General features: G+C 42.7%; 1 protein-coding gene across 2 annotated transcripts in view; it reads left to right on the top strand.

Annotated features, from left to right (window-relative positions):
• Nucleotides 1-25,831, top strand: part of LOC125021229 (transmembrane protein 211) — a 93,335-nt gene that overhangs the window by 15,654 nt on the left and 51,850 nt on the right. For both annotated transcript variants that reach the window (XM_047607205.1, XM_047607206.1), the window contains exon 3: nucleotides 10,791-10,929. In XM_047607205.1, the coding sequence (XP_047463161.1) occupies nucleotides 10,791-10,929 (139 nt within the window). The remainder of the gene's footprint in view (nucleotides 1-10,790; nucleotides 10,930-25,831) is intronic.

Raw genomic sequence — 25,831 nt, 5'->3', positions numbered from 1 at the left:
TTTTGGGACCACAGCCTCGCTGAAGGTTTTTTTTTTTTCTTTGGCAGGTTGGCAGGTACCTCAGGCTGTTCGTATTCATACAGCTTCTATTCATAGACTGAAATAAATCCTTTTCTGAAAGTCTTTTTCAAAATGGCAAACTTGATAGAATGTAACAGCTTTTATTGTAAAACGCTTTAGTAATTTCTCCCCAGAGTAATCCTCAGTCTTAGTCTCTCTTTTGTTAGTGTGGAAACATTTAGGCTGCAATTTTTTACCTTTTTAACACAACTGATGGGCTGTCTTATCACATACAGTGTCTCAGCATGCTCTTCCTACCTCTGGTTTATTGTTGTTGGAGCACTGTTTATTTATTTGGAAGCTGAGATGGGGAAAATGAGACTTGAAACAGTGGAGCAGCAAATAACATTTCAAAAGACATCTACAGATATCTCTATAGCCACATAATCAGCTCACAGTGGTGATTAAAGGCAGTGGCATCAGCTGCCCACACTCAGAGTTGTTGGTGGTTTTACACTGGCTGTGCATACCGTTACAAACTTGTTGATAGTGACAGGTCACAGTGCATCTTTGGCTCATTGGTCATCAATAATTTTGGTTTTATTTATCACCCTGAGGTCCACAAGTGAAGTGCCTTTGGTCTCCAGGTGGTGCAGCAGGTGGTAGACAGTGGCCTGGTAGGGAAGCAGCTGTGGACAAACTGGAACTAGGCCAAATACACCGGAGTACTGGGAGCTCAACCAGATTAACCCCTTGAAAACGTATTGAGCCTCTACAGACTCCCTCTATTCACAACAGCTGTGTAAGCTAACAGTAATAGTCTGGACCAAATCTTCAAAGTATACAGTTAAACTTAAAATAGAGGTACAGTATCACTCAACACTGAGTACATCTCTCACATTTTTGTAAATATTTTATTGTATCTTTTCATGGAACACTGAAGAGATGACACTTTGATACAATGTAAAGTAGTCAGTGTACAGCTCGTATAACAGTGTAAATGTGCTGTCCCCTCAAAATAACTCAACACACAGTCATTAATATCTAGGGGTGCTGGAAACAAAAGTGAGTAAACCCCGAAGTGAAAATACAGTGGAAGTCGTCGATATGAAGCGCCAAGCTGACGTCTTACATTGGTCACTACACGTCATGAGAGACAAGCGACATAAAAGTTGAGCTCATCATTTTTCTGCGTTTGCTTCACCTGTTGCCATGTTACCTATTGAGTCCGTCACCAGTCACTGCATGGCGAGTGTGTCGCCATGCAAGTCAATTTTTATCAGCACTCCAATCGTATGGTGAGCCATCAATATGTGTGTGTTTCAACTATTCACTTTTACGCTGATGACACAATATTGGCTAGCCCTCGAGCAACATTTCAACGACATGACTTGTGAACATGGTGTTAATGATGTGGTGATGATTAGAGTCCTCTGTGTGACCTGTAGCTCTGCTTAAATGTGCAGTTATTCAAATCACAGGTTAACTATTCATTTGATGTGGAACAATGCCTTCTGGACCATGCGTAAAAATGGTTTTAAACTCTGCCGTCGAAATGATATTTAGAGTGTGTGTAAATACAAAAAAATACAGATATCCGGAAAATCACACCTGTTCTTTACTTCCATGCTTGTGCATGGTTCAGGTCATTTGCTTTCAGAAACACCAGAAACACCCAATTGACCAGATATGGTAGCGACAATCCCTTTAAGAATGCATGAAGGTATTTTTTTTATCCTCATCGAAATATGGCAAAGAGAAAGAGGACCAGTCCTGCCTGTGCGCTCCGGAGCTGGAAGCAGGGAAGGAGCCAGGGGAGTTGGAAGAAAATCGTTGTTCGTTGATGCATGCCCGTCGCAAATGTTAAATAAATTAAAAATAAAATTAGATCAAATTAAAATAAAGAAAAATGAAATTTCTCACTTTCCAAACATCAGCTAACCGGCAGACAGACCTAAAATCTCTGTATGATCCTCTTTCTAGTTTGAATGAGTTTTTGAGGTTTTCACTGAAGTGCGTCTCTACAGCAGCGTTTAATAGAGACTTAGTTGCTTCTCACATTATTTGTGCATTGATTGAATTAAATCCTTTCACATTCACCTAACTGAATTCACTGTGTGGTTTTATTGCGATGTGGGTACAGTCTATGGCTCCAAATTATGTTTGAGAATCCAGCAATGGCCTGAAGTCTTCGTTTAATTTGGGCCTGTTGGTGATGTCTGTTTGGGATCTGGATGTAAACTGAGGCCAGAGAAATGATGATGATTCTGGTTATATCGGCTGTGAAATGACACGTATGTCTCAAAACTCTTGTTGAAATGTTCTGGTGGCCAAACATGTGTACTTTGCATCGGAATGTGCTTACGCTCCCTTTACACACACATCTGTGCGTATGCACGATTGATAAATGAGGCCCCTGGAAATCTGGGCCCCTGGGGCAGTTTGGTTGATAGTCCTACGTTGGTTCTGGGTCTTCAATAGAGAGGTTAAGAAGGCTCTACATCAGTCACAAAAAACATTATATTTACTTGTTACAGTTTATTAAAGACTAAAGTCGGTTTGTCAGTGCAGAGGCATCCCTGCAGGCTGCTCTAAGTCTGAAGCAACATCCTGCCCTCAACTGTGGTCCAAATCAAACACCCCTGCGCACCACGTACAGTACATAACACATGAAGTTTAATATAAAGGTGCGCATATTTCATCATCTCATCTGGAGCGTTTCCTGCATGGGCTCATGCAGTATTTCTGCTGTCTGTGTGTGAAAGCAACGCTCTCTCAGTATGAGAGACTCCCACCGTGTTTTCATTTAACATGACACCAAAGACTCGACGCCGCATTAAAGCGTTGCTTTGCAGCAGGGGGAGCGTCCTGCGTGGGTTCCTTACATCAAACAACGCTGGATGTGTGAGGAACTCGTTTTTTTTTTTCAGTTGTCTGGGCAAAGTTTAGAGAACTGATCAATAAAACAAGATGTGGTGCCACACATAATGAATGCCCAAACAGAATTGAATTTTTTGTTGGAGTTTTTATGAAGACAGACGCACAAATATTTAAACACGCTGTGGACCTCGCGTGCACACCGTGTGACATTTGAAAGCACAAACATCCGAGGTAGAGGGTCCCACACACCCTCAGTAAGTCTGCCTGTGTGGTGAGATTAGTGTAGAAACTTGGCTTTTTTTAGACATCACAGAATATGTGCTGAAACTCTGCAATCAGCCCCTTAGAGCACAGATTTTGAATTATTCAAGTATCACATTTCTAAATTATTAATTTTAATGTCATTACTTTGATAAAAATTCTTCACATCTCCCACTACATAATGACATTTAAGCTGGCACTTGACCTCACATACCTCGCAATGAAAAAACGTCCGAATGTAAAGTATTGCAAAGTTGTAAGTTAGTGGCTTAGTGAGAAGAATTTAGAAAACATGAGATTCAGTTTGCAAGTAATGAGCTGACACCTGGCAAAGAGAGACGCTGCTAACAGATACATGCAAGAGACTCATCATGGTCCAAGCTTCAGTCGGGGAAAAAAAAAAAAAAATGTATTCAAGTTATTTTATTTTAAGAAATTGCATTTGCCGTACCGTTTATTATGTTCTTGGCACGTTTTCCTGAAATGTGTTTGTGTACCAGACGACTACACTGACACATTTCAGAAACTGGCAAAAGAAGAGAAGAGAGATTTTCCATTTAGGCCACTGAGACCACACAGACATTAGAAAGGATGTGTTGCTGCTCCCGTGTAACCTTGTGAAGGAATGAAATTATGTGTGTGCCATTTGTGCTAGGATACACAGCGGGAGGAGAGACTGTCAAATTACAGTAAATTGATCTTGTATAGACACCAAAATGTCTATTTCTATTTGGAAAAACCCATCTCTGAGAATGGATTCTCTAATGTTCCTGAGGAATGAATAACAGACGCAGACAGTATAGAAAATGTTGTCTTAGTGCTGTTATCTCAAAATGCACAGGACTCTTAGACTGAAGGTCTCCTGATGCGTTTTCCCTTGTTCAGTGTCTCTTATAAGCGTTTACCCCCGTGAGATTTTTCTGCTTTTCTTCATAAAACAATTCAAACCCTCAGCGGAGAACCCAAGCAAACAAATGAGACTAAAAAAATATACTTGTGCATTTATTTATTGAAGGAAACGAATGATTTGTACAAATGTGTGAGCTGCAAAAGTATGTGGTGTGACCTTGTGCTGTTTGGAAAGCATTGGCTTTGTCTTTGTCGCTCTGCCATGCACACCACGGTTGTTCACTGTTCTCCTGATGGTGGATTCATGAACATTAAACATTAGCCAACATGAGAGAGGCCTTTAGATGCGAAACAAGGCACCGCCGACAGCCGCGTCTCGTTACATGGATTGGAAGCACTTCTGAACAGATGGACTCTAATTTGGCCTTGGAATGAACTTGTAATCCTAAAGGTGCACTTGCTTTTGCGCCTCACTGATATGTAATATTGGCACATTTTCTTGATAGACGAACACACTTTTGTGAAAATCTGCTGATGTTTTGGGTCATTTTTAGAAAATGCGAACACTTTTAAGAAGCTCTGTATCGACTGCACCAGGCAGACAACTTATCTATGCAGATAGGATTTATGATATTGCTCTACGTTGGATGTATTCACAGTTTTAATTGCAGCTCACGTGATGCATAAATAAGTAGTTTTAGCTCATTTATTAGGGCTACATTTAAGTCTCAAAGATTGCTGTTTGTTTCTCTGCAAGTTTGAAAACCCCAGAACCACATCGCTCAGAAGACAAACTATCAACGTCTAGTTTAGTTTAGATTCACAATGACTCAGAGCATCTGGATAGAGAATATTTAGTCTGCTGCATGCAAAAAAATGATGTAACTGAAACTCTAAAACCACCCCCTGAAACAAAAACTTCAAGGAGTTGTGATCTTCCCCACTTCCTGCAGCAGTTGTTGGAGCTACGATAAAGTTCCTGCAATTTGAACCATCCTGTAGCCTAAAAGCTTCATCCATCTCAAAAGATTATGCTGTACCTAGCTCTACAGCCATCGCATGTTCAACAAGTGGTTTTCTATGGCCGATAATATTTTGTCTCGGTCCATACCCTTACAGTCACTTTGTTGGAAGTCCCCTCTAATAGTACATGTGTTTGTAAGCATGTAACACTGAGTGACTGGATATATGCATCTGTGTGTTTGTGTGTGTGAAAGGGAGCATCCAGCTCTCCCATGTCCTCCTAAGTGCTCCTGAATGTCACATCCTATCTGCAGCCTGTCCCCGAGGCACAAATGGACACTCCATCCACTTGTCAGGTGATTAATCTCCGCTCCTCTCCCTCCCTCGTCTCCTCTCCATCTACTATTCACTCTGTACACACAGATTTGTCAGCCATTCACAGGACGGTCACGCACACACACACACACACGCACTTATCCAAACGACACTTCATCCACCAGTCACTTCCCAGTGAAGATCAATGAGGAGATGGATGTATAATTCAGCACATTAATTTAGAGGCGGATGGGTGCTTTTGTGCATTAGTGTTCAGGATGGTAAGATAATCAGGATCCTCTGAATGATGATGAAGTCACATAACAGTCGACAAAGTACAGGTGAAAAGAAGAGGGTGCACAGAGAGGTGGCTGAGGCAGAAACACCTCTGGAGGCTCGGAGATGTTCTGGGAAGCTGTGCTACGGCGCTAATGGCCTTCTGAAGGCAGAACATGTCAAGGCTGATGCTTTAGTGTGACGGCTGGGCTCTCACGCTCCTGAATGCTGATTAGCGAAGGGAGGGCTTAGGCGGGGATGAGACGGCGGCTGAGTGCAGATGGCATACCTGTATATGTCCACTACGCACTAAAGGACACGCGATCGCAGGCAGAAAGAGCCGTCTGACAATACGGCAAACTCGTCACGTCTGCTTATCGGCGGATCCGCTGCGCTCCCACTTCACCTCTTGTCCTCCATAAAGGTGAGGCGTTCCATTGTAAAGTGGAGGGGTTATTTCTGCCGAGGGCCGGCGCTGAGCATTAACCGTCTCCTCTCCCCGTCTGAGGAGCAGACGCCCTCCATTTTCCACAGCTCTGTGCCGAGACATTCGGCCTTTCAGTCCGGTCTTGGAAAGGCAAAGTGTGTTTAATGGGACATGCCTCGCCATCTCCATCTTGGAACTCCCAATTGAGGAGACAATGAAATTTCATTGGCCCGTACAGTGTAATCCCTGACTTCCTTAATGTAATTGGAAACAAAAGAGTCCCCTTCAGAGTGTCCCTTTATTACTCAAAGCAACTGAATGGAGTTTTTATTTTTTGCGGAGTTGGGGCGGTTATTGGTCTACAACAGGATATGGATCGTTTATTGTGGGAAACCAATAAAGTTTCTTCATGACCACACCAGGTAGTTTTACACGAATGAGTGCCTATAGCTTTGAGCTTTATCAGCACTATAGCACTTGCATGGTTATTTTAATAGCTGGTAGGACTGGAATTAATGGAGCTCTGGTCAGGCTCACCACTTACTCTCTGCATTAAACGTAGCTGTATTGTCAAAGTAGTGTACATAAAGAGAGGAATACTTTCCAAAATGCACTTTCAGAGCACAGCGGAGTGAAAGACAAAAGGATTAAGACATGTTTGCTCATTCCAATTTACAACAATAAATACATCAGTTATCCTCTTCACCTCCTTTTTCCACTCTTTCTGCCTCCCTTTTCTCTCCAGCTCCAGTGGCTCTGCCAGATATTCCAACATAATTACAGTCTATTTAGGAAGAATCAGTGAAAGGACCAGTGCTGTTAGCGGCTCATTTTCTACTAAATTAACTTGTGCCCAGAACGACTTGAGCACAGTAGAGGAAATAGTCCTCCTAAATGCTGTCTGTAAATAAAAGACATAATAAGTGTGAATATATATAGATTTCCTATGGACACAATGAATTGGAACACAATCATTTGGAGCGCTGCTAATTGAATTGTTGTTTCCTGCAAATATAGCTGCACAGTCCTCTGTATGGCTAAGTGCCACGTGCTTAAATATTATGGTATAAATGTGCTACCACTTGCACATCATTAAGTGAATTAAGATATGGGAAAAATACATACGTAAACAGTTTTTACAGGTTTTATATGAAAACACATCCAGCTCTGCAGCTGGTTAATTCCAGCTCTGGTTTTTGGGCATTTCCTATTTTACTTTGAATATTACTTCCTGTCTGTCATTACAGTGTGTCTTCACTTCCCCCTTGGGGTTTCTGCCCCAGATTGCGAGCCCCGCCCGATATAGCTCACCTGTGCCTTATTGTTCCCTGCGTATTTATCCTTTGTGTTCCCTTCCCACTTTGCGAGATATTTTTTGTACTTTGTGTCAGAAACGTTTTTTTTTCTTTTTTTCTGTTCCTTTTATTTTTTTTTGACTTTCTAATTTGCCTTTTTTTCCCAAGTGAAGACTTTCAATCCTCCACCTGCGTCTTGAGCCGTGCATTTGATTCCTCCTCCACCACTTCCTTGTTACAATCAGCATCAGCAACAAAATGTGTGTCATACTTCATTCATGATTTATAAGTTAAAGTGTACCTCTTATAGCCAAACATGGCCGCCCTCGACCTCTCAAGCTCCGCTCCCCTATACGAGACACAGTGTCCCTCTAATGTGTCACAGTCGATTGAGAACAGCAGGGTGGGAGGTAGGCTGCACACTTTGAGCCCACGAGGCACGTCAAGATCAAGCAGTGAAGAGAAAGGAGACATTCCTCTGCATACATGAATATCATTGTGGTGCGAGACGAGGAAGAACAAAGACCCCCGAAGTTAATGGCTTTTCTCTGTCTTCAAGTCCGTCTGCTGCGTCCTCTTGTAGCCTCCAGCAGCTCCACGAGGAGTTCTTCATGCCAGCGTGTTTATTCCTAAACATGGACTTGTCCATACTCAAACTAGCATTTAATTTAGGTTTTTATTATTATTTTCATCACCCTGTTTGGATGTGTCCATTCATGGTAGTTGAAATGCGATATTGTTAGTACTAACAAAGCATTTTATCGTGTCACAATCTGCAGGTGTTGGATATATTTACAGCTAAAATAGTATCGCACCATTTTGACTAAACATCGACTTCGCTGCTTTGCACCAAACAACATTCAGATGTTTGTATTATTCTGACTCTGATTAATCACACTAAAATGACTGGAGTAACAATATGTGGTAAATAGTGCAGACATACACAGTGAGCATCAGGAAAAACTAAATAAATAAAAAAATCTGTGCTGAGTCCACAAATATTACAATAACTTCTGCTTCCTGTGGAGTACAAAAGAAGAGATTGGGCGTCTTAGAGTGCTCTCTTCTAAAAGGGTTACTGCAGTACGTTTAGAAGAAGTTTTACCAGCTCCTTCTGTACCTAATATATAGGAAATGTTTGACTTCAGTGGCTTCCTGACACACAAAAACCTCTTTTTATTATCATCTGGAAAAGCACTTTAAATCTCACTTCCACAGCAGCATTTCTACATTTCAGTTGTGTTTTTCCGTATCATTTCAGCAACATGTTTTGCCAAACTGCGGCCGATGACGCTTTAGTTCACTCTCATTTTCTTAAACATCAGCTTCTGTCACATAAGAGCAGACACTGTACTGCCAAAGGACTAAAAATTATTTGAATAATTAATCTAATTAATTTGTTAATGTTGTTTTTTTTTTTAATGATTTGGATTAAAATCTCACGCTCTATTTCTGCACGTGCTCCTCCTTTGCTTTTAATAGGAATGCGGTCAAATTGCCCTTTGGCCAAGACACTTTGCTCCCAGCTTCTCAAGGAGCTGATTTGTATCTCAGATGTGAATCCATGTGAATGAAATCAGTGTTATGCATGCTGGTCATTTGTGAAAAAGAACAGGCGTGTTTAGCAAATCTGGACAAATAAAGGTCAAAAGAATAATGATCGTCATTGCCACCAACATCACGGCACTTCAGTATTTCCCCTGTTCCCCTCTCTGCCTTTCTGCCAAACACCCAGAACAAGCTAATTAAATCTTCTGTCAGGCATGGAAATCGCTCTCCTTTCATCCTCCCTCCATTCACGTCAGTCACATCAGGGACATACATAATGACACGTGTTTTAGGGCTGTAATTCCCTTGCGCGCGTTAGACGTTTCTCTCTGATCGCCCCTGCCTGCATGCTAATCACTAACGTGGCCGGTGTTTTCAGACTGCGCTCGCGTGCTGGGATTGCGGAAGATGGGGTCCGTTTTTAAAATGTGTTGAGGAGGATGTGTGACTGCTTTCTTAGAACTGGAGAGTCGGTTTAACAAGCAAGGGAGATCAAACACCAGACACACAGGTCGTTGTAAACCTTCATGCCCACACAGACACTCGTATTTTTATTTTTGAAAGGACCTTCCATTGATATAATGTGTGGCCCTAATACTAAAGCACGGTTTATGCTTAGGCAGCAGAGAGCAAGAGTCGTGATTGGTCTGCCTGATAGTAGCGTGTTTCTGCTTCAGTGTTTTCAGCTAATTGACTGTTTGGATAAATAAAGATTGAACACACTGAGGAATAGGTTAACTGAGGAGGTTTGGAGATCAGGTGTGGGCAATAGTGGGAATTTTGGATCTGATACCAAGTAAATACAGGGGTAGTATCGTCGATACCAATACTTTTTCTTTGTATTTTATTTTTCTTTAAATGTCATGATCATTGAATGACTTTGTAATTTGCCCTGATCATGATTATGATTAAATACAGGACAGGACAGTGTTTCTTAACTAATTACAATATAAAACAATTTAACAGTATAAAATTTAAATAATTCACCTTTTACTGCACGCAATTTTGTCTTTGACAAAATTCCGCTGTAAGTTTCAGTTGCAAATGTTGAAAATGAAGCAGGACGTAGAAACAACAATGAACCAGAACTGACATGCGTTTGATGTTTTTGTGGTGTTTTTACAGATCAAGCCAGACCGATAAGAGTAAATGGCTCGTACCGGCGTAGGCTACATGTGTATGTCACAGCGTCCAGTCCCATAACCCTAAGCCTAACCTTAACCATGTAACTTTTACCCTAAAATCTTAACAGTTCAGTTGAAGAAACCGTTTGTGCCCCACAGCACACGCACAAACACTCTCTCAGGGCTAACTGTATCGTGTTGCTTTAAACTTTAGAAGTCAGGAATGCACACTTTCCCAGGAGTCTCTGTGAGAGCAGAGCGAGAGGACAGTCCAGCGCATTGATCCGAGCGAAAGCAAACACAAAACAGTCTGCAAGAAGCCAATCCTCCTCGCAGCTGGGGGATTAAATACAAACAAGTATGAATACATTCACAGGGTAGTGGTTTATCAGGAAAGTTGTGAAAAAAATCTGCGATGCGTGTTGTTAAACATGCCTCTCTGCCTCGGCGTAGCTCCTCTCGCTCTCAGCGTGCGTGTGCGATTAAGCGAAGATGTAATGAATAGGGGCAGTCCCCTGTTGTTTGCCTTTAAAGTGCTGTTTTTCCAGCTGAGAGAGCTATTAACCTGTTAGTGGGGATCGGCTGTGAGGTTACATAATCTGACCAGACCGAAGCACAGACTTTTGGCCTAGGGGGATGTTTTCGATAGCAGCGACGAATCGTAAATCTTTGACAATAAGGTAAACAGGCGTAACTCTCTGCGGCTTTTATGTCCAAACAAGCAGCTTTTCCACATTTTCTCCAACGTGGAGCCGGCCGGGTTGATCGGTATGCTGCCCAGGGTACTACCCTCACTTGAATGCACTAAGCTAAAATGAAATTGTTGTGTGTGTGTGTTTGTGTGTCTCTCAGACCAGCGCGGTGCTGTGTTCGGGAGGCTGCGCTCTGCTGGCTGTCAGCTCCCTGCTGGCCATCATCACCATCTTCCTGCCCAGTGGAGGCTGCGAGAGGAGGATCTGCACCCTGGCTGGATACATGCAGATGGCTGCAGGTCAGTACGGACGCGAACACAAGCGGCGGCTCATATTTTCGCTTGTCAGATAAGGCACTTCCTTTCTGTGAATAGCTCATAGAAATCCACAAAAAAAAAAAAAAACTAATTCCTGAGCTCGCGAAGGCCTACATCAATTTAAAATGAATGACTTCCCCATTCTGCCTCAATGGTATGAAACATCCTTCACAGTCCCATTTCTCACAATTAAATCCACTCTAGAGCAGACACTGATAGCGCTGCCGGTTACCAGAACTATAAAAAAAGGAAAAAAAAAAGAAAAAAAAAAGGAGCTGACTTTGTTGCCCATCAGTCAAAACGAAAAACAAAAGAAACAACTCGAGGACGGCTGCTGCTAGGCAACCGGAGTCTGCATGGAAGGGGCGAGCCAGCGAAGGCAAGGCAAGGATAGATTTAGAGCCTGCTGTAAAAAGACAATTACGCCTCCTTAACACAGGTCATTGGTTCAGGGCTACATGTGACTTATCAGGCCGCTGCTTTCACTTAGCACAGAAGTAGCCCCGTAAACACGACGCAGGTCTTGTCGAAGACTGAGCTTTAAAAAACCAGTAATACACCACGGCTCGTGTCACTGTTTAGCGCCGGCCTTCACACACTTGGCTTGTGCATTGGACCATTTTAACGGCAGTTGGTAGAAATGTGAAGCGTTTGTCTGTTGTTATAGGAGAGGATGCCTTGTCGATGAACCTTCGCATTTATCCCTTACTGTGGCCCTGACGTCACTTTAGTAAAATAAAACTAAGAATTTTTGAGGCACTAAATGACTAAATGGCACTAAAAAACTGAGCGTAGCTGTACTTTCTTATTTCGCGCTAATTAGCAATGACTGCTTGACTCCAGACTCCCGGCCTCGCCTCTCTGATATTTTCTGCCTTTCTGATGCTCGATGATTTAGTGAGTCTCAAATCACTCCGTCGCCCCGCCCTGTTCTCGAGACGAACAAACCCCTAATTGTTATATTTTTGCTGGTTCTCATTTATATAAGTAACCTCTGTCCTTGAGATTATCGAGTAGCTAATTTTCAATCCCCGCATGTGGCATTTAACTAAACATAATTAGAGCCCGAATTCATTGAGCAGGTTAAATCTTTATTGACAAAGCCGGGACTTTCACAGGGTATGGTTAATGGTGTGTTTAAAGTGGTGCTTATTGCTTACAGCCAGACTCTCATACTTCTCTGTCTGACTCCAGAACCAGATCAATGTTGCTTTGGGAAAATGAGAACAGTGGCAAAGCAAGAGTGCTCAATCTCTTGTGTATGTGTGTGTGTGTGTAATCCTGTTTTGTGCGTCTATCGTAGCTACTGACTTTGCTAAATAACAATGCAGAGCGAGGAGCCGGGAGCTTTGTTCCACTTCCAGGTCGACTCTTGTCTAGATAGACGGAGGTTTCACAGAGAGCCCGCAAAGCCCCGAGGAGTTCAGATCAGAAGAGTGTTTGTTTTCCCAGCGCTGCGAGCATGTGTGTGTGTGTGTGTGTGTGTGTGTGTGTGTGTGTGTGTTGAGAGAGTGCTATCAAAGTGGGCCGATAAACTGTTACAAGCAGATTAAGAACAATGGGTGTCTTTGTGGCGTGCGTATATCGTCGGTGTGGCTTTTGTCGGTGTGTGTTTTCTCTCAGATTGGGTGAAATGAACTGCTGACGAGATGCCGCTTGTCAACTTTCCCTTTGCAGCTGGAAGCGACGTCTGTTTTGATCCGCGTGTGCTGCGCAGCGTCAGTGACAGGCAAAAGGAGATGTCAGCATGTGTGTGTGAAAGGTCTGAGAATGTACTGTATGATACAAACTGGTGAAAATAAAAATTAGAGGATGGCATTTTACTTTCAGGATTAGGCTTGGTCAAAGATAAGAGTATTTATAGATAAGAGAGCGGAGAGGGTGTTGTTTCTTTTAAATAAATCCAAATTATAGAGATAGGATGTCAGATAGGAATGTAGTACGGGCGTATCTGATGGGCAGAGTGCATAGACGGGGATTTCTCAGAATAGTTGGCTAGAAAGTTCGTTTCCGTTTGTAAGCTATTGTCTTGAATTGAGTTTTGAACATTTTCTGCTTCTTCAGAAATCAAAAATAAAACAGGAAACAACCAGAAAAAGTCAAACACTCAGGAGCAGGGTCTGACTTTTTCTGGTAGTTTCCTGTTTTAAATTGTACTTGTACTTCCTGTCTTTTTCTTTCCCCCTCCCCTCTGATAACTGTCACCTGTCTTGCCCTGTTTGCTCCTCCCAAATCAGTTTCACCTGTCTCTCATTGCTCTGTGTTTGTGCCTGTCGTTGGCCTCGACCCGGATCAGTTTGCCTGTTCTTTTAAGCTGGAGGGTGTCTTAGTATTTGATGACTTTCTCTGTTTTTGACGTCTTTAGTTATTAGATTAGTTTGTTTGGATAACCTGCCTCTGCAGCGCCCTTTGTTTGGGACTGGTTCTTCTGCTGCCCCACTGTGATGCAATATTTAATTTCGATCAATCACATGATTTCCTTAGTTGACACGCGATTAACTCAAATGAATCACAGTTTTAAATGTACTTTGAAGAGAGTTTGCAGCTGAACCTGCTGATAAAAGCCCACAGTTACTAATTATAATTGTAACAAAAGAAAGGTGCTTGCTGTGATATTTATTTTCCTTGCACTCATCAGTCAGAAATAATGAGGACAAATCGTGAAAATATTTGCCATTGTAAACAGGTTTCCATTCTAACACTTTGACAATTGAACCTAGTAGAAAAAAAAAAATAGGAATCACTACAGACCCGGCAGCAGTAACTTCATGTGGATTTCAAAATAAAAAGATTCTAAAACTTCATATAGGTTTTAGCTGGGTAATCAGTGATACCTCTCCAAGTACAGAGAAGGAAGTGTGTTTACTTGGTTTGTGTTGTGAAACTGTGTTTTCTAAAGCTGTAGGTAACATTGGTGTCTGTTCCCAACTTCATACACATAGCAGGCCTTGCCCTTGAAGTTTGCACTCAAACTTGCCATGGAGATTGCTCCAAGCATCTTGAAGACCTTTACGCTGTCCTTCTGTGGCTGGATAAGAATCTAAATGTCTATAGTGCCTAAACTGTGGCACAACACTGCATGCACCCTCACATCAGCGCTGCACGCAGATGCTGATGCCGTGGCTTGACCCGGGAAAAGCCTTTCTTGAGGTAAAGCTGCTCATTCTTTTTCCTTTCTCAGCCCAGCAGTCCCGTGGGCGCGGTCCGGAATTAGATGTGAACTTGCTAACCCTCCACTGGTTCAGCTCAGCGCTCCATCCAGCGGTTCAGCTGCTGCGCCGCCGAGCGCTGCTGCCATCAATGTTTTACGCTCCAAGTGAGGGACGCGGAGCATCTCTGTGTGCTGCGGCGCGGAGCCTTTTTCTCCTGTCATGCATATTTCATCGGTTGTTCTTCTTAGTGGCTGGGATCTGACGGATTGGTCGGCTCTTTGGCTGCGTGCTTTGTGTACGCCTTCGTGAGGGGAACGGAGAGGAAGACGCGCAGGCACACATTTAATTCCGTATACCGTATAAATATATATGTAATCACTCAACCTGTCCCAGTCTGAGTAACTGAAATTTAAATTCTCACACCTCGGTTTACTCAGAGGCAGCTGGAGGCTGTTCAGGGTTTGTCGTGCTACAGTGCTCAGGCTGATTCTTGCAATGCAGTTATCTGTTCAGGGCTGAAGACATGTCACACTTGGCTGAGTGTACAAGCACTCACTGCTATACAAGCTTAATCACGGCTGTTGCTTCAGGGTTATAGCCATATTAACATATGGAGACCATTTACATTATGTGCTTACATAAAAACGGCCAAGAGAGTTTATTTGCTTCATTGATTACACGTTGTTTCTCTTTTTATTGATTTGACTGCAAGTGAGCTGCGTTCTAGTTCAAAAATTGTTTCAGGTTGAAAATGTCTCTTTGGGAGCTTTATGGGTGGAGGACTTGAAAGGGATACGCCTGAAGGCTTGTTTTTCTGCTCTTGAAAGAAGTACGAACCACAGAGTGTTTTTCTTTCCCGACTTGTACAGTTGGAGATGTTTGTGTTGCTTCACCTGGAGCTGCAGCAGCAGCTTGTGGGTTTTCATTCTTACATGGGGAGATAAAAGGAAGGAAATGGCTCTCGGCACTAAATGGGGAACCATAAGTAAAAACCTGGCATTACTCTGAGCTGCAAATTTGGCAGTGCTGTTTGGGGACTTTAGTTTTTTTTGTTAAACCCAAATGGTTCATTGGGGGGCTTGTGATTGAAGTTTCTGTTGTGTACACTTGCAAAAAAAAAGTCCAACCTTCACATGATAAATAAAGAAAACATTCTTTATTTTCCACTGGCTAAAAGCATGTTATCTGAAGAGACGTATTTACTTGTGATTCAAATCAGACACGGGTGAAGACCTGAAGAAAATGTCTTGTCTATGTCAATACCTTTTGTATTTGAAGTGTTTGAAACCATTTACAGCAGTACTTCCAAATGCTTCTGGCTTTCAACCCTTTAAAACAAAACAAACTGCTTTCTGTGAGCACTCTGGGAAAAGAGCGGTAGAGATCATTTTTATTCATGCTAGCAGTGTGGCTGCAGACACGGAAATATTGATCCACACTGGTCCAGACTGCATTATCTAAACAAGAATGGTAGAGCTTGCCAACGTTGCACAAATATTTGTTTCTCTCTTGGCTGGTGTTATTTGCTAATTTGAAACAAACTTTATGTCTAAGCGAGGAAGAGATTATATGTGCTTAAGATCCGCATGTTAACATTTGGATTCAAGCAGTTAAATCAAAGCAAGGCTGACTCACTGAGCTGCTAGCACGGCTGCAAGAAGTGAAACTATTGAGTGTTTCAAAAGTATAACTGAACATATACTTTGTGAGCCTCTGCGGATCTTAGCTGTGTTTTTTTGAAGCGCTGTAAGTCGCTTCGAGGCACACTGAAAGTAAGCTCATGTTATCCAGCAACATCATTAACAACAAGACCATTCTTCAGATATCTGCCAAGATCACAGTGTGTTACTGTACCTCAGCCCCAGGGCTGTATTTAAATGTGAACCATGACACTTCCCCCTGAATGAATGAATAATGCTGTCACAGCAGGATGAATGAAAGGGACTCTGGGAAGGGAAGTTATCCTTTGCTCTCGGGGCCAACTTTTTGCTGAAAAGGAATTCTAAATTGTAGCTAAACTCCACACAACCTCAGCCGTACCCGGTGAATATTTCCCTTAAGAGGTGACTCCTGTGCAGCCTTCTGAAACCGTGTTCTCTTATCTTCTCCTCATCAGGGAGAGTCCTTTTGGTTTTTTTAACCTGACCCTGGCTGCTCGGGATGGGAAAGGAAAGGAAAGGAAAGGAAAGGAAAGGAAAGGAAAGGAAAGGAAAGGAAAGGAAAGGAAAGGAAAGGAAAGGTGTGAGCATTCCTTTGTGTACCATCATGTGCATACACACATTGAGTTTCATTGTGCTGATGCTGAGGAAGCACAGCCTGCTGTGTCAGCGTTCCCTTGGGCAAAGCTGTATGTAGATGTCCTCTGAAGCATAGTGATGAAAACGGGAAGTTGCTTTGATCAAAGCACCTGCTGAGTTATTTCAGTGCTGCTGTCGCTGCCGGAGTCCATATGGTACCTGTGCCAGGTGTCAATCATTCCGTTACAGATGAATACATTTTCCGTATCGGGCTGGGTTAGACCGGCAGACTCTATTAGCAGGAAGTGTTCCTCCAACAATTAAATTACACTTAGTTAGGTTTTTTTTTCATCACTGCACGAGGAAGGATAATTGGACCATGCACGCCACTGTTAGTATTCAGAGAGTTCTACCTGGTTAAAAAAAAAAAAGTCTGGGGCTGAGGGAGAGAACTTTAGTTGGAGAGCAAACATTAGCGAAGCGCTGTTTGATTATCTGCACCATCTCAGAAATCCTTCCAGCTGCCTCCAGGCACCAGATGTAGCCGTTCCTGTCCAGTTTTTCACATTTTTCTGTGATGAGAGCAACTTCAGGGCAAGCGTCTTTCTCGAGGAATGCGCCTTTGGAATTTATCATTCCTGGTCAGAAGCCTTCTTCTCCGCCCTTCAGACTGCCTCAGTCTCATTCAATATGTCGCCCGAGTGTGTGTGTGCACGGTGCAGTCAGTCCGTGCTCCTATTTGCGACATGTCCCTCCTCCATCTTCCATCCGGCCTCTTCTGTTGCCCTTTCCTGTCAGCTTCTCTCCTCATTCCCAGTGTTCCCTATCCCACCCTCACAATCAGAACTTTAAACTTGTTTCAACTTGTTTTCTGTCAGTCGCTGATATTTCATTCTGTTTCATCACGAGTGGGCCGGCTCGAGGCTTTCGCACATTCAAAAGCAGTTTTTCGCAGTGAGAACTTGTGTACAGCCGACTCTCGCTGATCTCCCAACGAAGTTCGATTCAGGCTGATTAAGCTTTTACATGTAGTTTTTGCACTCATTGGTTGGTTCAAGGAAATTATTAGTCTGTAAATATCTGTGAGTTGCAAAATAACCCTATGTTGTGTATTCCATTTGTGCTGCAATTACAGCAGCTGAATGTCTCCGCTGACGGCATTTTAGCCCAGTCCTTGTTACAGAACTCAGAGACGTTGGTGGGTTTCCTCACATGAACTGTGAACATGAACATTTCTATGCAAAGATGGAGAAAATCTTAATGCAAATAAGTGGCATCATAAGTGCAGGCCCTGCTTTGTGGGTCCGATTGTGTGCGTGCGTGTGTGACCCAGTTTATGCAGTGTGGCGCTCTCACCCGCTCACCTGCGTCTCACATCGGCCTGACAATACATATTAATCATAGATGTGCGTCAGTGAGAGCGTGTGTGTGTGTGTGTGTGTGTGTGTGTGTGTGTGTGTGTAATTGTCACTTCTGGTACGATCAGAGCACGCTCGCCGTTGACAGTAATGTGATTGGTCACCGTTGCCACCTCCTGCACACACACACACAAACATGCAACAGTCTGAATATTCTCCTTGTGTTTATGCTCTCAAGTCTCATTAATTAAACAGGACAGGGGCAATTTTCACAGGCATTATTAATATTCACTGGAGAAACCCTACACAGGCACTGCCAAAGCATTTACAAATGTGCATCATGTTTGATTCATTCATTAATATGTTTTGCCGCTGCATTACGGCATCTGTCACAATTGTATATGTACCAAAATGGATAAACCAGGCCTAATGTCTACTTATGAATCAAAGCCTGTCTGTGTTTGTGTATTTGTGTACTCGTTGGTCTAATCTGATGCCTGCTGTAATTATGAGCACAGCGGCACTTGGCTCTGCTCACTCACTGATACATTACCCACAAAAACCACAGTAATTGGTCCACCAGTCAATTAGAGCCGGACTGTAATTAAGACTGAACTTTCCTCCTGTGCAAGTCATCTCTTTTCTTCTCATTTACTGGAAAGCCCTCTTATAGACTTTGTGTTGAGTCGTTTTTTTTTATTTTTTTATCTATCTTTAATGTCGTCTTTTGAAAACTACTCCTCATCAAACGTGAAGAGGCAAGAAGAGCAGCGCGTTTCAAAGATTTTTTCGGTGATGTCTATTAATTAGCTTCCCTTATCGCTTGGAATATGCTGGATAACCTTGGTCGTCTCCGCTTCTGCACACGCTCACAAGCTGAAACTGTCCGACCGAGCTTTTTACGCCTTCCCGAGCTGCGTCACAGTAGTAACAAATGGCTTTCTGACGGAGGAGAGGAGGGCAGATGAACGGAGGGAGATTGAAAGGAGACGAGCCAGAAGTGCGACACTTTGTTCATTTTTATTTTTTTTTTCTTTAACTTTTTCGTATTTGTTCTGGTGGACCGCTTCTGTCCTTCGCTTCTGTCAGATGGAGGAGAACCGTGGCGGGGTCCAAAACGTGTTTGTCTGCTTCTCATTCCTCCCCTGTCCCGCCTCTCTTCCAGCTCCTCCGTCATTCTGCCATGAAAGCTGCAGCAAATGCACACACACACACACACACACACACAAGCACACACACTCAAAGAACTAGTGGCTATGCATATTACATGAGTCCTCCACCTCTGAAGGCCTCTGTGCTTTTTTCATTTTGCGACTTGCAGCAGGGAAGATGAGGTGGAAGCCGGATCCTGCACTTAAGGGCTGGTGCTTTTCTTTACAACCAAAACTGCTGTTTATGGCTAAAAGATGTTGTTGCACGCAGCATTTTAAAACATCCATCTTCGTGAAATGATTACAAACACTTCAGACCAGGAAATTATTATTAGCTTATTAATGCGATCCGCGAGATCAGTTTAAACCCAAACGCGTTCTTTTGATTCATCGCTTTCTTTTGAAGATGTTACACATGTTAATGGGTATTTTTTTTTAACAGCAATGTCTTCCTGTCTTTTGCTGCAACCCCAAATAAATAAGTAAATAAAAATAATTTCCGACATTTAATTGGAACAAGCGAGCTGAAGTGTAGGAAGGTGTTTTCCGTGCTGACACAGATTTCTGGGATGAAGCATTGAGATGTGTCCTGGATGAGCTGCAGTAGATGCAGCAGTGGATGCAGACTGGCTCAGTTGTGGTCGCAGCGACACAAGTTGTGTTGTGCGATTGTGCGTCTCCCAAGAATTCCCACAAGTGCCTGTTTGACGAGAACAACAGCCAGGATGACTCATTGTTGTGTCTGTGGCTGCTGGATTGCAGCTGCTTTAATACTCCACACTGGGCCTTTGGCTGCGAGCGCACACACTCACGCACGCTCGCTTATGCGCGCCTCCCTTTTAGTTTCATTTCTCTTATGTCGTTTCATCCTCTTCCCTCTCATGCCGTGATTGATCTTCCCCTCAGAGGTTTCCCTTGACTGTGCGCTGATGAGTGAGAGCTTGTACCACTTTGTTGTGTTTTTGTTTGTGCCATCTGTGTTGTTGGGAATTAGTTTTTTTTGTAGGCAATGCGAAGGGTTGAGACCGCCGGTACTTGTCACACCCGCACCATGATTGATTAAGCAATGCCGCTCAATTGCTATTGCTGTGCTTGTGTTTATGACTTCCTCATTTGCATGAGGTAGATGAATGCGTTCGCTCTGCTAAGTGGATTAAAAATGCTGCATCTGAGATTTGCGTGTAGGTGTGTGTGTGTGTGTGCGTGTGCTTGTGTACTGACCAAGTGATTGTAAATACCTGCATGTACAGCGAAGTGAAACAGTCCTCCTTCGGTTTCTGTTTTCAGTTTCTGTTGACAAGGCAAGGTGGGGATTCACCTGTATGATCTGTTTGATCTTTTGGATGACGTTTGTGAATCTTTTAAACTGGATTGTGTACTAGTGTTTCTTGCCTAGCCCACTGACTAAAATGGGGCTGTCAAAATAATAGAAACACGTGTCAATAGTAATGAAAATACTTGCATGATCAGCAGTTAAATGAAGCAAAATCTTAGCTTTCAACATTTTGGGTACGATCATAAAATATGTAGCTGCAGATAGCGGTTAGCTGTAGCCAGTTGCTAAGAGGCTAGAGCAGAGGGAAAACAGCTAGCGTGGTTCTTAGGGGTGATTTAATGTGTGTACCGATTCTAAAACTCACTAATTAACATGTCGGATGTCAGTTCAGAACCTCCTACTGTAACATCCATCAAGACCGGTCTGATTGTAGTTTGCCAGTTTAAGATACTTGTGTTCACACCAGGCATTAAAACATGTCTCCACATGTAACTCCAGTCAGCCGCATCCAGTCTCAGCTCCTCACTATGTGTGCAAATAAACACCCACAACATTTACTATTGTGTACAGCGGCTGTCTCTAATTGATCTCTACCTCTGTATGTGTACAGCTGTGTGCCGCGTGTCATGATATGGGGAAATGGTCGGATAATCTACAACAGGCTGTGAAAGCTGTTTCTCGCTGAAAGCAGCGACGTCAAGTTATTATTTAACATTTCTCTCTGCCTTGATGTTAGTAATTTTGCACACAGCTCAGATTGTTATTGAATTTCCATACAGTGGTATTGTAATTTTAACGTTTCTCTGTCTGAAGCAGTGACAATAAAGGCACTGGTCCCTTATCCATCACCGTAATCGTATCAATAATGAACATGCACAGCCTATTCATATTAAATCATTTAATTAGTTCATTCTTATTTAGATTTATTTGTGATTTAGTTAGTTAACACCTACAAGGACAAAATTGCTAAACGATCATTCTTGATAAAAAAAAGAAAAAAACTTGTCAAAAAATGTGGCCTGGCATTATTTCACACTATGTCAAATTTTTAATATGAATATCTGATATTATCACATTATATAAAAAATAAGGGAAGGTATAAACTGTCCTTCTTAAAACTGTGTTTGTATTTATCGCTCATATATGAAAATGCCATTTCAGCCTTGTTCTAGGAGCTTACAGTAAACAGTCCCAACTTGAATGCAGAACTTTCTGGTGTCCAATACTGATAACACAGTATAAAACAGAAAAATAAATAGTTTCAGTCTACTCTGCTGAACTAGCAGAGAGTGCTCTCCCTCCAAGTAGTGTTGCTGATCCAGCAGGTCTGCCCGAATGAAAAAGAAAACAGAGCAGTGATCCAGGACATGTTTGAGCCTTCAAGTGTCCGCAGCAAAGAGAGAGCAGAGAGAGCTGCAGAGGGAATATTTTCTCACAAGGACATCAGAGGCAGCAGGGTGACTGGGGACCGGCTGAGCATTCAGTCGGCTAGGTAAGAGCGGGTGTCAGGTAGATTCAGGGAGGATGTCGAAGGGTGGTCAGATCGGCAGCAAAAGCAGGTCGAAGTTTGTTGTTTTTTCTTTGAGGGAGTGGTGCAAACCCAGGGCTGCATGAGAAAACCAGGAACTGGGGATGTATGTACAGGAACTCTGCTGTAAAGTGAGAACTGTGGTGTCTTCATGTTTTTGTTCATACGTTATTGAAGTTATTCAAAGGGATCATTTCTGGAAGTCTTTTGTTTTAAGCACATGTCATGTGCCCTTTGAGAACAGGATTAAATTGCATCAATTGCATTCTCTGCTCCAGTTACACAGGACAAATTTTCAAACGCAGAGGCACACTGGAGCGTTTTCCTTAGACTCCACTCCTGTAAATGTACAGTAACTCTTAGGTCGGGCCAATCCATCTCCTGTTTGCTCAATCAGAAAGGAGCTTATTATTTATCACTCATTCTTTGATGTGAAACACACAGCTGCTCTCGCTGCTTCCACGTGTCCCTTATGTGAAAGTAAGTCATGTCTGCCTGTGCACTCAGCTTGGAGACGGCAATATATTACGCCAGTGAAGGATGGCTGGCACTTATTGAGATTAGGAGATGACTGACCGAAGTGTGTGTGTCTGTGTGTGCGTGATGAGGAGCTCCAGTCAGATTCTAACACTTAGTCTTTGTCAAAACGATGGAACTCACAGGTGCATGCTATCCCCTTGACACCCCCCAACCCCGCTACACACACCACATACCTAATGACACAGAGAGAGGGCTCCACATTCCTGCACATTCCTGTCTCGACCCCCCAGAGTGCCGCATATGCTCGCCTTGATGCGTCCTTAAATCAAACACATGATGTTTCATTGCCCTCTTCTTCACACAAACCACGTAGACGCTTCCAGCTACAACGCCCGCTCTCCATCTGGCTTATACCTATATATATATATATATATATATATATATATAAAACACATACACACATGTGTAGGGCTGCTTAAAAGTTTTTGTGCCCTTCAGAATTTTCTATATCAAAACATCAGCAGAAGTTTTGCAAGTATAGGCAAAGAAAAGCCAATCAAACTAATTAACCCCAAATATTAGACTTGTGTGTTAGTTTTCTCAGGAAAACGCGCCAATGTTACATATCAGTGAGGTGCAAAAGTAAGTGCACCTCGTGTTAATTTCAAGGCCAGATTAAAGCCCATTCTGTTCACAAGTTGTTTTTCATGAATGTTGAGAGACGCGGGTGTCAGTCAGCGCCTCGTTTTGTTTAAAATAGAATGTCACGGTGTCTGTCTGTGAGAGAAACTGGGTCATTCTACAAAAGACTGTTTAAAGAAGAACAAAATGAATGTTTTGGTGGGGCCAGGTTAGAGTTCCGACCTTAATCAAATGGAAATTTTGTGAAATAACCTGAAGCAAGAAGTTAATGTGAGGAAACCCACCCACATCTCTTAACTGTAGTTAGGAGGTAGAATTTCATTTGTTCAGTTGGTTTCTCTTTGTCTTCTTACGGTAATCTGATGATGTTTTAAGAGATTTTTATTCAGAAATGTAGAAAAACGTCTGTAAGCAAACAGAGACATAGACTAACCTCTATTGTTGAACCTGGAGATGGAGTTTGTAGGAATGGGACATGATGTGTGTAGTGGTTATTTGTAAGCGCCTATTGTGTAGTAAGGTAGAGCTGACACACATACACACGCTCAGGGGTTGTGAAGGCACCCGTCAGTTGTGGACGGCTCCGCCTCCCAGTTATTGATTTCATTGATCATTTCTGTAATGGAATATGTCCTTGTCTTTTCTACCACGTATCTTATGTCATAGCTCTGGAGTTCTAGGTGTGTTAAGATGTTTTAGTTATCTGAAACTGACGTGTGGGTCGTCGGGATAGAATCAGGGTGACAGAATACGTCATTAATGTAAAAGAATGATCTATTTTCATTCAGATAAATTGCTATTTTATGCTTTATTTTAAGGTTCATTGATAAAGTCTTAAACTTTCAGCTGATACGAGGAAAAGAAAAAAGATCGTTTTGTGAATCAGGTTTGTGCAGAGTTGTAGAAGACACACACCTACAATATACACCATTCCAGTGTAACTGGTCCCTGTGACTGATCTGCTGATGGGATTGATGCTCCCCTCTATGTGATCTAATCTGCTACAGCGAAGAAGATCACACACTGAAGATAGAGAGAATAGGATCGAAAAGAGAGGGAGAGAGATGTCGTTGCTCTCCTCTCTCTGTGTCCTAACACATCCCTCACCTTGCCCCGGCTCCCTGTGATTACAGTTAAAAGAGGGCACCTCACAGGAACAGACAGACAGGAGGAAGACGGATGAGGCGAGCAGCCAGCCTGGGACCAAACAGATTAAAGCCCGGTCTCACCCAGCAGCCTTTCTTGTTCATTTCACTTCTTTCAGCGTGTGACTGAGGGGTCAGGCCGGGGCTGAAAGTGAAGTGTGGATAAGATGGGATCACGCTGACAGCCGCGTTCCCCAACCACACCTTTTACTGTGTGTTTAATTGTCTTGTCTTTGTCGTGGACACTGGATCAGCTGACACCAGAGCCTGCTGGCCCTGCTGTACTTTCCCCTACGGTGAGGGATTATTACAGACGTAGAGAGTGACGTAGCTCAGCTCAGGTTTAAAATTTGAAGATGCGCTGTCTGGGATGGGTAAACATGCACAGATTGGGATCCTGCTGTGGTTACTTCCTGCTGATACCTCAGCTAGTTGAGGAAACGCCATAAAAACTGCCAAACATGAACACTCCATGGCAACGTCATGGCTCAGAAAACTAGATTTCTTTTCTTTAAATCAGGCCGTCTACAGGTCGTCTGTCACCGGACAGACAGAAGCCTCCCACTTGGCACCGACAGCAGTTACTCGAATGATACCACAGCATTAGGATATGGGAGGCAAATGACTGCAATTGGGGAAGAATATTAACGCCCTCTGAAGAAGATCTGCACCTGTTACAGATAATGCATGATGGAAAAAGGTCAAAGTGGTCCCAGGGAATTGTATATTGATTATCCAGCACAATCAGTATATAAGGGCTGTGATTATTTCCAGTGTTTTCACTTCATTTTGTGAACATTTGCAACATCCAGGTATCATATTTAAACCATTTGATACCTCTTTGTTGTAGCTGTGTTTCCATGTTTCTATATTCTGTCTGAATACAGATACAATAAGACTCAGTATCGCTAAACTAGCAAACTTTAAGGAGGATGAGTGCATAATAGTAATGATGTTTTTTGTGATGAGGTATAGGCTGTGAATGTCTGTTAATCACAGCTCTTGTTGTCAAGACCACGCAGCCTAATCTCATAATCCGTCCAGCTATTTTCCCCATTATCCCTTCTCACTGACAGGCAGATACAAACCACCTCAGTGGGGGCTAATACCGTGTCAGCGGGCTCGAATCGCCCATCCAAGGCGGAGATGCGTGCCATCTGCTGTGTTTACACTTTTAGACTTTCAGATGGTATTCTTTTGACAGCCTTTGATGCATTAATGATTTCCCTTGTCTCTCGGGCCTCTTGGTTCGGCCGAGCCCTGTTTACTCTGGAGTTAGCTATCCTCTTTCATCATAGCTGGAATTCCCCAGGTTCTCGACTTCCAACCAAAGCACGTCAGAGAGATGGGAAATACAGAAAGAAAACAAAACTTTATTTTCGGCAGAGTTTGAGCAACACGAGCTGTCATTCCCGTCTTATCAGCCTGATGTGTTCAACGGTGCTCATCTTCTGAGTTTTTTAATGATCTCTTGTGTGGAATTTCGGCCTTGTTAGATGGAGTAACAGTACAACTGGCCATCTAAAAATTTCCAGGATTGTTTGATTCTCAACCTTGATGATTAATGATTCATATTCAAAAATTATTACTGCTGTTTTGCTGTTAAAGATATTGCTGATTCAGGAATTATTATAAATAAATATTATATTATAATACTACATAGCAGTTACTCAGTACTATACTGTTGCCTTGTCCAAAAATATCAATAAATATGGTTGCCGATAAGGCTCCTACCTTTTTTGAATCTCTTGTGATGAGATACAAGGTTTGGAAACTAACTTGGTATTGCTCCTTTTTCTCTCTGTTACACAGAGGCAATTTAATGTTAGGAGTAAAACGCAAGTTTTCTCTTGTGTGAAAACAAACATGAAAGACAAAGATAAACCAGACAGAGGGAGAGTTCTGACGAACCAGA

Source organism: Mugil cephalus, chromosome 15, assembly GCF_022458985.1.
Source record: "Mugil cephalus isolate CIBA_MC_2020 chromosome 15, CIBA_Mcephalus_1.1, whole genome shotgun sequence".
In the NCBI taxonomy this organism is placed as follows: Eukaryota; Metazoa; Chordata; class Actinopteri; order Mugiliformes; family Mugilidae; genus Mugil; species Mugil cephalus.
This window is presented reverse-complemented; position numbering and strand designations above follow the sequence as displayed.